The sequence below is a fragment of the Neovison vison genome, chromosome 4 (assembly GCF_020171115.1).
Source record: "Neovison vison isolate M4711 chromosome 4, ASM_NN_V1, whole genome shotgun sequence".
In the NCBI taxonomy this organism is placed as follows: Eukaryota; Metazoa; Chordata; class Mammalia; order Carnivora; family Mustelidae; genus Neogale; species Neogale vison.
The window spans coordinates 201,989,091-202,001,613 of record NC_058094.1 but is presented as its reverse complement, the minus strand read 5'-3'; the positions used below and the strand labels follow the sequence as shown (position 1 = coordinate 202,001,613).

General features: G+C 39.2%; 1 protein-coding gene across 1 annotated transcript in view; it reads right to left on the bottom strand.

Moving 5' to 3' along the window:
• CPED1 (cadherin like and PC-esterase domain containing 1) overlaps positions 1-12,523 on the bottom strand; it is a 262,691-nt gene extending 250,168 nt beyond the window's left edge. The window contains exon 1 of the mRNA XM_044246452.1: positions 11,540-12,523. Within this exon, the coding sequence (XP_044102387.1) occupies positions 11,540-11,788 (249 nt within the window). The 5' untranslated portion in view covers positions 11,789-12,523. The remainder of the gene's footprint in view (positions 1-11,539) is intronic.

The window sequence follows — 12,523 nt, the reverse complement described above, 5'->3', positions numbered from 1 at the left end:
AAATTCAGAATTTAGAAATCTACGTAAAATCTGCCTATGACCTATACTAATAAATGACACAGAACTTGAACCATTATGCACCAAAGGCCATGTTTGTTCCACAATACACCTATGCTCTCTTGGACTTCTTACTCAATACACTTAAAAGGTTTGAGGTCAGAAGTCTTGATGGAGATAATTAGGTCTATCCCCATCAGTATGTAGGGAGTCTGCCTCCCCCCAGCCACCGCCAACCTCACCCCTTAAGAAAGTGCCCGACTGGGATGCACTATAGGCAATTGGCAGGGGTTCCATCAAGAGTCCCCAAGTAAGGATTAGAGATACCAAATGTAATTACATTTCAGAACACATGGTTGGGCCCATTCTGCTCTTCCAAGTCCATGAGGTCTTCTTAATAATTATTTTGTTTCATCTACTATTTTGGATCATAAATGAATTAGCTTCCCTTAGTGAATTTAATTGAAAGTTATATAAATTTTTTCATTAATGCTTGTATATGGCAAAGACTCAACTTTTAGCTTGTTATTATATTCCTTTTTACCTCTGTCCATGTTTAGTCTAGATGTTTAGTTTCGCATTTTGAACAAGTCTCTGGAAAGTGCAAACGTTGACAAAGTACTATTTACCATGTAAATTTCCAACTTTGGTATAGTTTCTGTTAGAGAACATAAATCCTATTTTAGAACATGAGCTCATCCTTTTAGTGAGAATGGCTCCTTAGAAAAAATATCTAAAGGACCAAAGGGAAAAATGAAACCAAACATTTCTTTCACCCCAAAAGGCCTCAGACTCGAAGTTGATAACAGGAAGCACTTTTTATAATGTGAGTGTATCTAGTGGTTTTCATTTCAGAGGGTTTATGTGGGTTTCCAATTCCATTAAAACAAGAAACAGAATTGCTTAGAGGGAAAAAGAAACAGAAGCTACTGCCACTGCCTTAAAAAAAAAAAAAAAAAGAGGGAGAATGACACCCATAAAATGATTAATTCTTTGATTCATAGAAAAGTTAACATAACTCACTTAAATATGGGCTTCATCAAGACTTCATTAAAATTTATCTAATGTAAGCAAAATTTGAATCTGTTTAAAATTCAGTATGAACAATTTTTCACCCATGTGCATACTTCATTTTAAAAATCTAACACAGCTCTAATCAGCTATCTCAAAGAAATCCACAGGCATTAAATGCTTGTCAGACAGCCCAACTAATTCTATGAAAATCACATACCTGTTAGTACGCTGACATCTCCTGCGAGCCTCCTGTGCATAGGCCCCTGTATTTAGAGTCCCATCAACATACTTTTTAAATATTTACTTTCAAAATGGTTAAAATATAAAATCACATAAAAGGAAAAGCTCAATTTTGGTAGAATTAATCTGTTAAAAAAAATGAGAATTGCTTCATAGAAGGAGAGGTTAGATGATGGCGACCAAGAAGCCAAGAAAGATGGGAAGTAATTAGAAAACCACATTGCTTGGGAAATGATCTTCTCCTTGTCCTTCTCCTTCTCCTCCTCCTCTTCCTTCTTCTTCTTTTTCTTTTTTTTAAGATTTTATTTTATTTACTTGAGAGACAGAGAGAGAACGCATGTGAGCAGAGGGCGGAACAGAGGGAGAGGGACAAGCAGACTTCACGTTGTCTGCAAAGCCCAATATGGAGCGTGACCCCACAACCCTGAAATCATGACCTGAGCTGAAATCGAGTCAGCTGCTTAACTGACTGAGCCACCCAGGTGCCCCCCCCCACACTTCTTTTTTTAAATATGGGAGATACTTGAGATCTCTTACAGGATAAAAATCCCAATGAGACAAAAAATCTGAAGAGAACGGGAGAAACGGATGGTAACTAAAGCAGATATAATATAGCAAAATGGGAAACTATTAACATTAGCCACAAGCATCAGAAAAGATGGTACAGGGATACTGGTACAAGATGAAGATGGGGTGGAGGACCCGAGAGCTCAACAAAAATAAAAAAGAAGGGGGCACCTGGGTGGCTCAGTGGGTTAAAGCCTCTGCTTTCAGCTCAGGTCATGATCCCAGGGTCCTGGGATCGAGCCCCGCATCGGGCTCTCTGCTCAGCAGGGAGCCTGCTTCCTCCTCTCTCTCTCTGCCTGCCTCTCTGCCTACTTGTGATCTCGTCTGTCAAATAAATAAATAAAATCTTAAAAAATAAAAATAAAAAAGAAGAAACAAACACTTCCTCTCATTTTTTCATTTCTGCTTTAAAGTAGGCTTTCTCTGATTCCCCAAAGTCATGATTCCTTCCTTCATTTATTTATTTATTTTTTTATTTATTTTTTTTTCATTCATTTATTTATTGACTAGATATTTATTCAGGGCTCACTATGTGTCCGAGACTGTTCTGGCACTGTCAGAAGCAGTTAACAAGTTAAGTCAAGTACTTGCTCTTTAGGAGCTTGTATTGTATGTAGGGAGAAAAACAAAACAAAAAATATATATGTATATATATATATTTGTTCAGAGTCTGAAATCTTAACCTCTTTCCTCTACTTCCCACCCAGTTCATCTCTCTACCTCCTCAACGATAGCATATTGTTAATCCTGGCATCTCAAACTTAAAAAACAAATAAAAATTTAGTAAGTTTCAGCCCAAACCAAAGATCTTGCCTATGGATAAGCAGGCCTGACTCTGACAGACAGAACAGCTTCCCCAAGTTCTGTCTTGATTCTAAAGGCTCATTTTAGAGAAGAGACAACAGCGTAGACACAGGACAAAAGGGAGAGAAACTCAACAAGGCTTTCCTCTTGGGCGCTCCTTACCCCGGGACCCATGTTCGCTGAAGCAATTATTTACTGCTCGCCTACTTTGTGAAGGCCAAATGTTAGGGTCTGTAGGGACTACGAGGATGAGCAAATCCTCAAGGAAATTCTAGAATAGTTAATATTTATTGAACGCTTTCTGTGTGTCAGCCACTTTAAGTGCTTCACAAGATTTATCTCATTTAAGCCTCATGTTAGCCTTGTAAGGTAGGTGATAATATATCCCTTTTGAGGTGAGAAAATGAAATCCTGAAGAGATCAAGAAATGTGCCCAAGGTAGCAAGGTAACAAGTGCTATTAATTTGACTCCAGAGCTCATGTGCTGAACTACTCTGCCTCCCCAATTTTATTAGTCTCCTCAGGCTGCCATAACCAAGTACCACAAAGGCGTGGCTTAAAATCACAGAAATGTATTATCTCATAATTCTGGAGGTTAGGTACCTGAACACAAGGTGCCAACAGCGCCACGCTCCCTCTGAAAACTGTAGGGGACTTCTTCCTTGCCTCTTTCTCGCTTCTGGTAGTTTGCCAGCAGTCTTCAGGTTTCCTTGACTTGTAGCTACATACTCCAATCTCTGTCTTCATCATTACATGGCATGCTTCTGTCTTTGTTTGACTGACTTCTTATAATATCAGTCATATGGAATTAGGGGCCCATGATACTCCAATGTGACCTCATATTGACTAATTATATCAATGACAAACATATTTCTGAATAAGGTCATATTCTGAGGTTCTGGAGTTAGGGTTTCAACGTATCTTTTTTGAGGGGAGCACAATTCAACCCATAATGCCAATGAATGGATAGAATATATGGAGAGCACATAGAATGGAGAGCACATGAAAATAGAATAAAATATATGGAAATAGAATGGGATATAGTAAATGGAAATAGAATGGAGACAGTAAATGGAAATAAAATAGAGTATACAGAAATAGACTGGAGATAGTAAATGGAAATAGAATGGATATAGAATATGGATATAATATATGGAGATAGAATGTAGATAGAATATAGAAATAGAATGAAGGGTATATGGAAATAGAATGGATATGGTATATAGAAATAGAATAGAGAGTGTACGGAAATAGACTGGAGATAGTAAACGAAAATAGAATGGAGATAGTATATGGAAATAGAATGGAATATACGGGGAAAAAAATGGAGATAGTTGGGAAATAGAATAGAGACAGCTAGAAAAACACAGGTCTTAGTCTAATCTTATCGTTATCAACTCCATTTGTTACTCTGAGAGGCACTTCCTTTCCGTGAGCTGAGCTTCATTTTTCTCACTTATAGAATATAGATCTTGAACCTAATGATCTCCAACTTGTTTCTAGTTCTACATTCTCACGTTTCTTCATTTCTAAATAATTATAATGAAAATAAATTTTACTAGGGATGCTCAAGTACACATCAAGTCATGGAGATAAGGCCTGACATGAAGGGGAGGTAAAATTCCAGTTTCCAGAATGCTTTAAGAATGTTTGTGAAGGGCGCCTGGGTGGCTCAGTGGGTTAAGCCACTGCCTTCGGCTCGGGTCATGATCTCCGGGTCCTGGGATCGAGTCCCACATCGGGCTCTCTGCTCAGCAGGGAACCTGCTTCCTCCTCTCTCTCTGCCTACTTGTGATCTCTCTCTCTGTCGAATAAATAAATAAAATCTTTAAAAAAAATAAAAAAATAAAAACTTAAAAAAAAAAAAAAAGGAATGTTTGTGACGATGTCTAGAGGTATAGATTAGGACAGACTTGCTGGCGGGGACTCCAGGCAAAGGCAGAGATGGTGGCATTTGGAAACAAGGGAATGGCTTGCTTTCAGATTACAAATAAAAAAGAGTGAGACCTAAGACCAGAAAAGTATGTTGGAACATACTAGGCATGAGAGGGATGAATTCTATTCAATTTAATTGGTTCAGTATAACAACTACTGAAGGCTATTTAGGAGAGATGCTATAGGAGTTATATGTAGATAGCTTAGAATGTGCAGTAGATTGAAAGGGAACTAGTTAGGCGACTGAAAATAGTCTAGGTTAGTAGCAATGAGGACAAAGCATTATATTGTAATGGTAAACTCTAAAAATTTGGAATACTAATTAGTTATTATCTGGGTTCATTTGGGGGACTTGGGAAAAACCCATTTATACCAGTCATAGAGGCTTGTTCTAAGGTGATACTAACTAAAATTACTTAGAATAATAAAGGGCTGTGCTCCCCCCCAACACATTTCACACACACATGCACACATACAAACACAAACAAATAATAAATAAAGAATTACTTAGAGTAATAAAGGAGGTAATAATAAATAATAAAAAAATTACTTAGAATAATAAATAATAATAAAGTAATAAATTACTTAGAATAATAAAGTACATCGTAGTCTCGAGAGAAATCAGAAATCAGAAGTCAGAACTAAAAAAGGAACAGCATGTCTAGAGGCACTATATAAACCACAAAGAGGGCATCTAGGAATAGGCCAGGGGTCAGGGAATTGGAGAACAGACAGGGAAACAACATACAAGTTGAGTTTGGTTGAAACAAGTGATTCTGAATAATCTATAGGCCTGTCATTTCCAAATTAGAAAGGCCACAGCTTTTTTCAGGTTCCTCTTTTTCTCTTTTTAATTGTTACCATTTTAAAAATTTTAATCGTGGTAACCAACACAAAATATAAAACCCACTGAGCCACCCAGGCCCCCGACCATGAAAATTTTGAAAGAAAAACATCTGGATTTTCACAGTTCTTATCACTCCTCAATAAAAGATGGCAGGAAATTAAAGATGCACATGGTGGGTTCAAGAGTGGGATCCAAGCTAGAAATCTATGTGATAGGTTATCTTGCAGGTTGAAAAATTAATGGTAGACAAAATTGATATAATTACCAGGGGAAATTATAAAACAAACAACTGAAGGCCCAATACACTAAGTTTGGCGATGTCTACTTTTAGCACCAGAGGAAATGTACCATGAATTGAGACCACTAGTTATCCATAGAGATCAGAAAATAATCCCATTCTGTCACTGAACTGAAAATTTCAAGAAAGAGTTGTTGACCAATAATGTAGGATGCTTCAGAGAAGAAGGATGAGGATTGAAAATAATAATTTCATCTGACAGCCACGCACTCACTGATGTGAGTCTAAATGAAAAGGAGAAGGGATGGGTAGGGGTGGCCGGGAAGTGAATCCAAAGCTTCTCTTGAGAGGAAAGGAGCGAGGAGGGCACATTGGGTGAAGTGGATTGCCAGATACAATGAAAACTTATGGTTAGCTTTCTTATGAGTATGTTATGAGTTATGAGTATGTTTACCGACAGAAGGCATGGTCCAATGGAAAGGTCTGAAACGGCAATATAGTAACTAAGAGAGAGTAACTCTGGAACTGATTCTGGAAAAGGCTGAAAGGAGGTGTTCAAGAACACAAGAGGAAAGTAAGATTTGGCAAAGAAGAGGTACTGGGAAACAGTCTTGGAACTGGATCCCCTACCTCCAATTCTGCTCCCTCCAGTCCATTCTGCAATATGTGTTCTGGAATGTTCTCGACAACATAAATCTACTTATGCCACTTTCGCTTACTACTCTTCAGGGGTTCCCTGTTGCCTTCAGAATAGAATCCAGACTCTCTAGCTTGCCCCCATTTCCACATCTAGACCCTGCTGAATTTTCTACCTCATTTATTTGCCTTCCGGCTGTGCTCCCCCACCCCCAACACATTTCACACACACAAACACACATACCCTCCACACATACAATACTTCGAATCTTCCAAATCTATCAGGCCATTTAATTTCTTCCTTTCACGTGTGGCATTTTCTGTTTGTAAAACATTTCTTTTTCTCTATCCCTTCTAACTCCTGCTCATCTTTCAAAGTGCTCTATTAATGTTATGGATTTCCTAGCATTTATTTAACGACTTATCCATCTCTTCTGTGTCACCAGTGACTAGTGGCACAAACTGCTTTACAGAGAGTCAATGAAGGAATGAAGAAAATGAAAGAATGCACTGAATTAGGAAGACAAAGGGTAAAGATGAAGTGAGCATTTTTTTTTTTTTTAATTTGGAGAGCTCTCAGTGAGATCATTATAAGTATTTCACTTAAGGAGTGATGCCATTTTCCAAGAGTAAGTGCATATTTCAACATTTTCTGTGGCTTTTAGGAAGCAACATTAGCATAATTACTGTATCAGACACCAGATCCCTTTGCCTCACATACCCTTCCTGGACATTACTCACGCCATGGTTGTGGTAAGCCATGGACAACATTTTTACCACCATGACCACCAACCTGGGAGTTCCTATAGGTCATATTGATTGAGAAGAAGGAACCACCTTTTCCCTGACAGGACTGCACCACTGAAACCCTGGCTTCCCCAGTGGCCACCCTAAGACTCCAGGTAACACCTTGTGGAAGTAGCATGGGACAATTCTAACCAAGGAAAGACAGAAGAAGGGAAAAGCCAAGAGATAGCTTCCTTGTCCCTCCAGACACTTCCCCACCATGCTTGTTCTGAGATGCGGAGTTTAATACAGCCTCCCTGGTTATGTCTCTCATAAACATACCCACTTGTCTTTGCTCTCCCTCTTCCTTCCCCTCCTGCTCTTGCATCCCTGGGATTGCAGTATCTAATAGAGTATTAGCATTTAAGTGCTTGGCTCAGGTCCTGCCTCCAGAATACCTGGGCTAAACAAGCAATTTTTTAGAAATTTTCAAATGTTAAATATATTATTCAGTATTGGAGACACAAAGTTAAACGGAGCATTTTTGTATGTAAACATTTGAGTATTTGCATTGCATTATGCTCATCTACTGGGAAGTGTAGTTGTAGAGAAGAGTCACTGAAGGAGAATGGAGAGTCCAGAAGACATGGAGAATGAAGAGTCAAGCCAACGAAGAACTACTCATTCTCCAAGTGGAGCATCAACAGGAGGTAATCAGTAACACATGGCTATGGTGAGTATAAATGTGTTCTCCAAAGAGTACAGCTTCCATTAAAGGAACATAAACTAAGGATATATATTGGGCATGTTTTCTTCCATTGTGTCTGTTTATAATTCAATGTGCTTCCTATGTTGTGAAATATTTAAGTGTTAGATTCCAGGAAAACAAATAAATCTACTGAGCAATCTACTTCAATGAAGACAAGTAGAATTGTCTTCAGCTGACACACTAAATTAATATAATTTTAAGACACGGCAGATTATCAGCCCAAACTCAGACAACTAAGATTGGGAGAAAACCCTGAAGAAATGACAAAAGTATAGCGGCTTAGCAAGGGCCTTTGGAAAGTTCAAACGGAAAAAAGAATTAAAATCTGGCCAGAAGAGGGAGAGTACTCCCTCACTACGGAAAGTTGGCCTATACTAGACCATGATCTCAATCTGTATTGAAAACAGTTTCAGACAGTGAACCAAGTCCCAGCCGCAAAGGTGTGAAGGGCACAGTCACGCACTTTTAACTATCTGCTACTATAGAACCCTCTGTTGCTAGACTGATAAAGGACAAAAGGTCTTCTCTTAGAAAGAACCACAACCAAAGTCCCTGGGGAATAGTTACTGCTTATTCACGAAAGTATGAAAACTGTGATCCAAGAAAGTCTCTGTGAGTGTATTTTAGTTTCTGAATGTTTATCTGAATGTAACGCTTTTCCAAATGTCCTTGCATGGATTCTTTCATTAAGATTTTTTTTTTTTTCCTTTTTCAGATTTATAAATCCAAACCCAAATTATACTTCCTGGAAGAACAGTGAAAGTTTAAATGCATTGCTTTTTAAGCATTTTGTTTGTTTCTTAGTATTTCCTTTGGTCTGACTACTGGCAGGGCATCGGGGTTTTTCTCAGACAAATGTACACACGTGCGTGTGTACAATACTTTGTGTGACATGTCTGTGTTTGGTGGTCATCTTCTAAATCCAAATACTTCCTAGAATCCATGAAACTTAGGTCAAAATCAGTTGTTTTAAGTCACTTTAAAAATGGGTGGGTATCAGCGAGGGAAAGCCCTAGAAAAATGAACATTTTGGTTTGTAAATAAAAGTCAGACCCAAACCTAAAATTTCTAGACAGAAACAATGCTTCTTCTATAAAGCTAATTTTAGGTCTTGAGGAAAATCTACACAAGCACCCATCCATGATTTTTCTTTAATGAACTTCAGAAGGTCGCTCTTTTTGAGGATGATCCACATACGTAGATCCCAAAGACATCTGTTTCTTTACTTTAGCGATCTTACAGAAACTTTAATCTCTAAAGCTGGATTGTTATTTGATTTTTTTTGAACATGTATTACAAGGAGAACTGGTTTTCACTAACTTCCACATGATTCTTTCTAGTTGCCTTTCTATCTCTAATAGAAACTGGCTCTAAACCAATGGCTGACACAAGTCAGTTAAAAATAGAGATACATGGCAAATGTTTGGAAATTTACTTTTATATCCATGGGCTTATGAATTATAATTGTGAATTGAGAATCTTGTTTATGATTGAAATATTTAAGATTGTGAATAATTGAGGGGAAAAGTCATGTGATTGGCTTTTGTGTGTGTGTGTGTGTGTGTGTGTGTGTGCACAGAAAATTCTAGAGTGAATGCTTTACACAAGCAGCCAATAAGTTTCAGATGGTTTATAAGTAGCTGGAGATCCAAAGCTGAAATGGAATTTTCTGTGACAGCCTACGAATAACAGTTAACATATGCCTGTGTTACAGGCAAAAGCAGGAGTCATATGAAGTCAAGCAGGGAATAAGAGGAGCTATAATAATGAATAAAAACGTTTTTGTTGAAAATTCTTAGCCTTATTTCCATCTAAAAAAAGAGAGCAAAACCATTTCAAGTATTTTTAAAGAAACTATATTTATTAATATTGGGGGGGAAACAACAAGACTTTACAAGTCACAGTTCACACCCATTAGAAATTTGATGTATTAAAAATGCAAATAAAGGGCGCCTGGGTGGCTCAGTGGATTAAGCCGCTGCCTTCAGCTCAGGTCATGATCTCAGGGTCCTGGGATCGAGTCCTGCATCGGGCTCTCTGCTCAGCAGGGAGCCTGCTTCCCTCTCTCTCTCTCTCTGCCTGCCTCTGTCTCTCTTATAAATAAATAAAATCTTTTAAAAAATGCAAATAAAAATTAATGCTAGTTCAAGTGAAGAAAAAATACAGATTCTTCAGTGATGTTAGAATAGTCAATAACTGACTCACACTCAGAGTTTCATCTGAAAGTGTTTCTAGTTATATTATCTGCTATTCTTTGTCATGTTTCTTGACATTGTTGATAAACTAAGTCACTCAAAAGTTAAAAAAATTTTTTTGTTCTAACCTATTATATCATATTTCAATAAGTTCTTACAGTTATGCTTTCACCAATTGCTATCAGAGCCTTGACCTTAACTTTGATTTCAGCTCCAGTGCTGTGGTAGGAACCAGGTGGGTATACCAGGTCATCCTGCTCGCCTTGTGGTTTGCCTACACATCTCTAAGTGAGAGCCACCTTACCTGTGCAACGATGGCAAGCATGTGCACCCTACCTATTTCACAGGGTTATGAGTCTGAAAGGAAATACATAAAGGAGTTCTTGAAACAAGATGGTAATAGGATGGAGGCATTAGAATTTCAATAGGAGGGCGCCTGGGTGGCTCAGTGGGTTAAGCCGCTGCCTTCGGCTCAGGTCATGATCTCAGGGTCCTGGGATCGAGTCCCGCATCGGGCTCTCTGCTCAGCAGGGAGCCTGCTTCCTCCTCTCTCTCTGCCTGCCTCTCTGCCTACTTGTGATCTCTCTCTGTCAAATAAATAAATAAAATCTTTAAAAAAAAAAAAAAAAAAAAAGAATTTCAATAGGAAGTTCTGCTCCAAACATAACCACAGTCATAGGATCTACCCAAATCTACGGCAGGTATGAGATGGTACCTACAGCTTCCTAAATTATCTTGCTATACCTCTTGCTGGAGCACTGAAATCAGTGGTTTTGCTGCCATAAATTTTTGCATGTGCGTTTTTCTTTTTCCTTTTTCTTTTTTAGACTGGATTATTTTAAAGGTCATCCTTTCACTGACAGGCATGAGCAGAGTGGTATATTAGAACAGAAATCTTATGTGTGGGAGTTATGTGTTTTGTGTTTTTTTTCAACACTCAACAACAATTATTAAAGTTAATTAGAATAGTTTAAGTATAGAATAACCAATAATTCCCAATTCTGCAAACAATAAAATGCCTGGTGTCAATTCTTTTGAGGAAACATTATACTCTTCCTTTAAATGGTTCAGAAATAAATATGTTGCCTTAAAAATCTACTCACCAATGAAAAATCGATTTAATCGATTATAAAATGGCATTCTGGAATATCTTTGAGTTTTGAATGGTCTGGGCACTCACACTGATTACCTTAAGGAAACACTCAATGTTGATCAAATTTTATGAGTCTTTGATTCACGTTCCTGAACTGTAAATCCTCATCTCTCTCAGAATCCTAAAACTTTATAAAGAATTCATATACTCCCACCAACTCCCAATTGTCTAGTTCATTCAGCTGAAGGGGAAGTGAAATTCTAAGAGACAGAATAATGGCCAGGACTTTCTGGAAGTAAATATAGGAAGCTGAAGCTAGCATGTGTCTCACTATCATAAGGTCACTCTCTGGGCCGTTGTGTACTCTGGATCCCTTTCAGACCTCATGGAAGTTAATTTTAGTTTTACAGAAAGGACAGAGAGAGGCAGACTGCTATCTTTACAGAAAATGTCAAGGCTAAGCTTGTGACCATCTTACCTTTCTGATATCCTGTGCATTACCGGAGGGAAGGAAGCACTGACTGTCGGGGGAGAATCCCTTCTTGCATCTGCTTGCCCGGGTGTCGGGGGGTGTGTTCGTGGCAGCCCCAGGGACAGCGGCTGTGAGCTTCCTCGTCCCTCGGAGGGTCAGGGTCTGGTAGAAGAGACAGACTGCCACCACCAAGCCCACCAAGAAGGGCCGGGGACAAAATCGCCGGCGACAAGGGAACACTGGACGACAGACCATGACCAGTTCAGCTTCACTTGGCCCCTGTCCACGTTCCCGGAAAAGTCATAGCAGCTATTTTTTGTCAGCATGAAAAATCCAGATCAGCCTTCTCTTTCCACAATTGAAATCAAGATCGCCCCATCCCCGCTGAAGAACTTTCCGAAGGGGTCATGCCAAAGAGTCATAGGTCCCCAAAGTCTGAGGCGGTTAATAAGATCCCTTCCATGGATGACAGTGAAAAGTGGCTGGCCCGGGTTAAAACAAAACAAAACAAAACAAAAAACAAACAAACAAAAAATCCAAATAATAATAATAGTTGTAACGAACAACCTGAGCGTGCCCCAGGCTGCCAGACTGTTGCTTCCGGTAATGCCTTATTTCCAAAACATCCTTAAACTCACAGCAAAAACTTCACAGGAAAAAAAAAAAAAGAAAAAGAAAACACCCCCAGCGTCAAGCTGGAGCCTGGAAACAGCACTGAAGAGCGCAACAGACTTTCTGAAAGGGAAGTGCCTGCTGGCCCCGGGATGCCGGCTAGCTGCCTCCGCGGTGCCCCAGGGCTCCTCCAGGTTCAGAGCCGCCCGGCTTGCAGCCTTTCGCGTTTCTCCGCGGCGTCCCCTCCACCACTTCCACGCGGCCACTGTCCCGTACGCATTCTCGGCTTTTAGCATCAAAAGAGAATGCGGGTGTGATGGGACACGGTGACTGCTAGGGTTCTGCTTGTATTAGTCTCATTGCGCGTCAAGTTCAAAG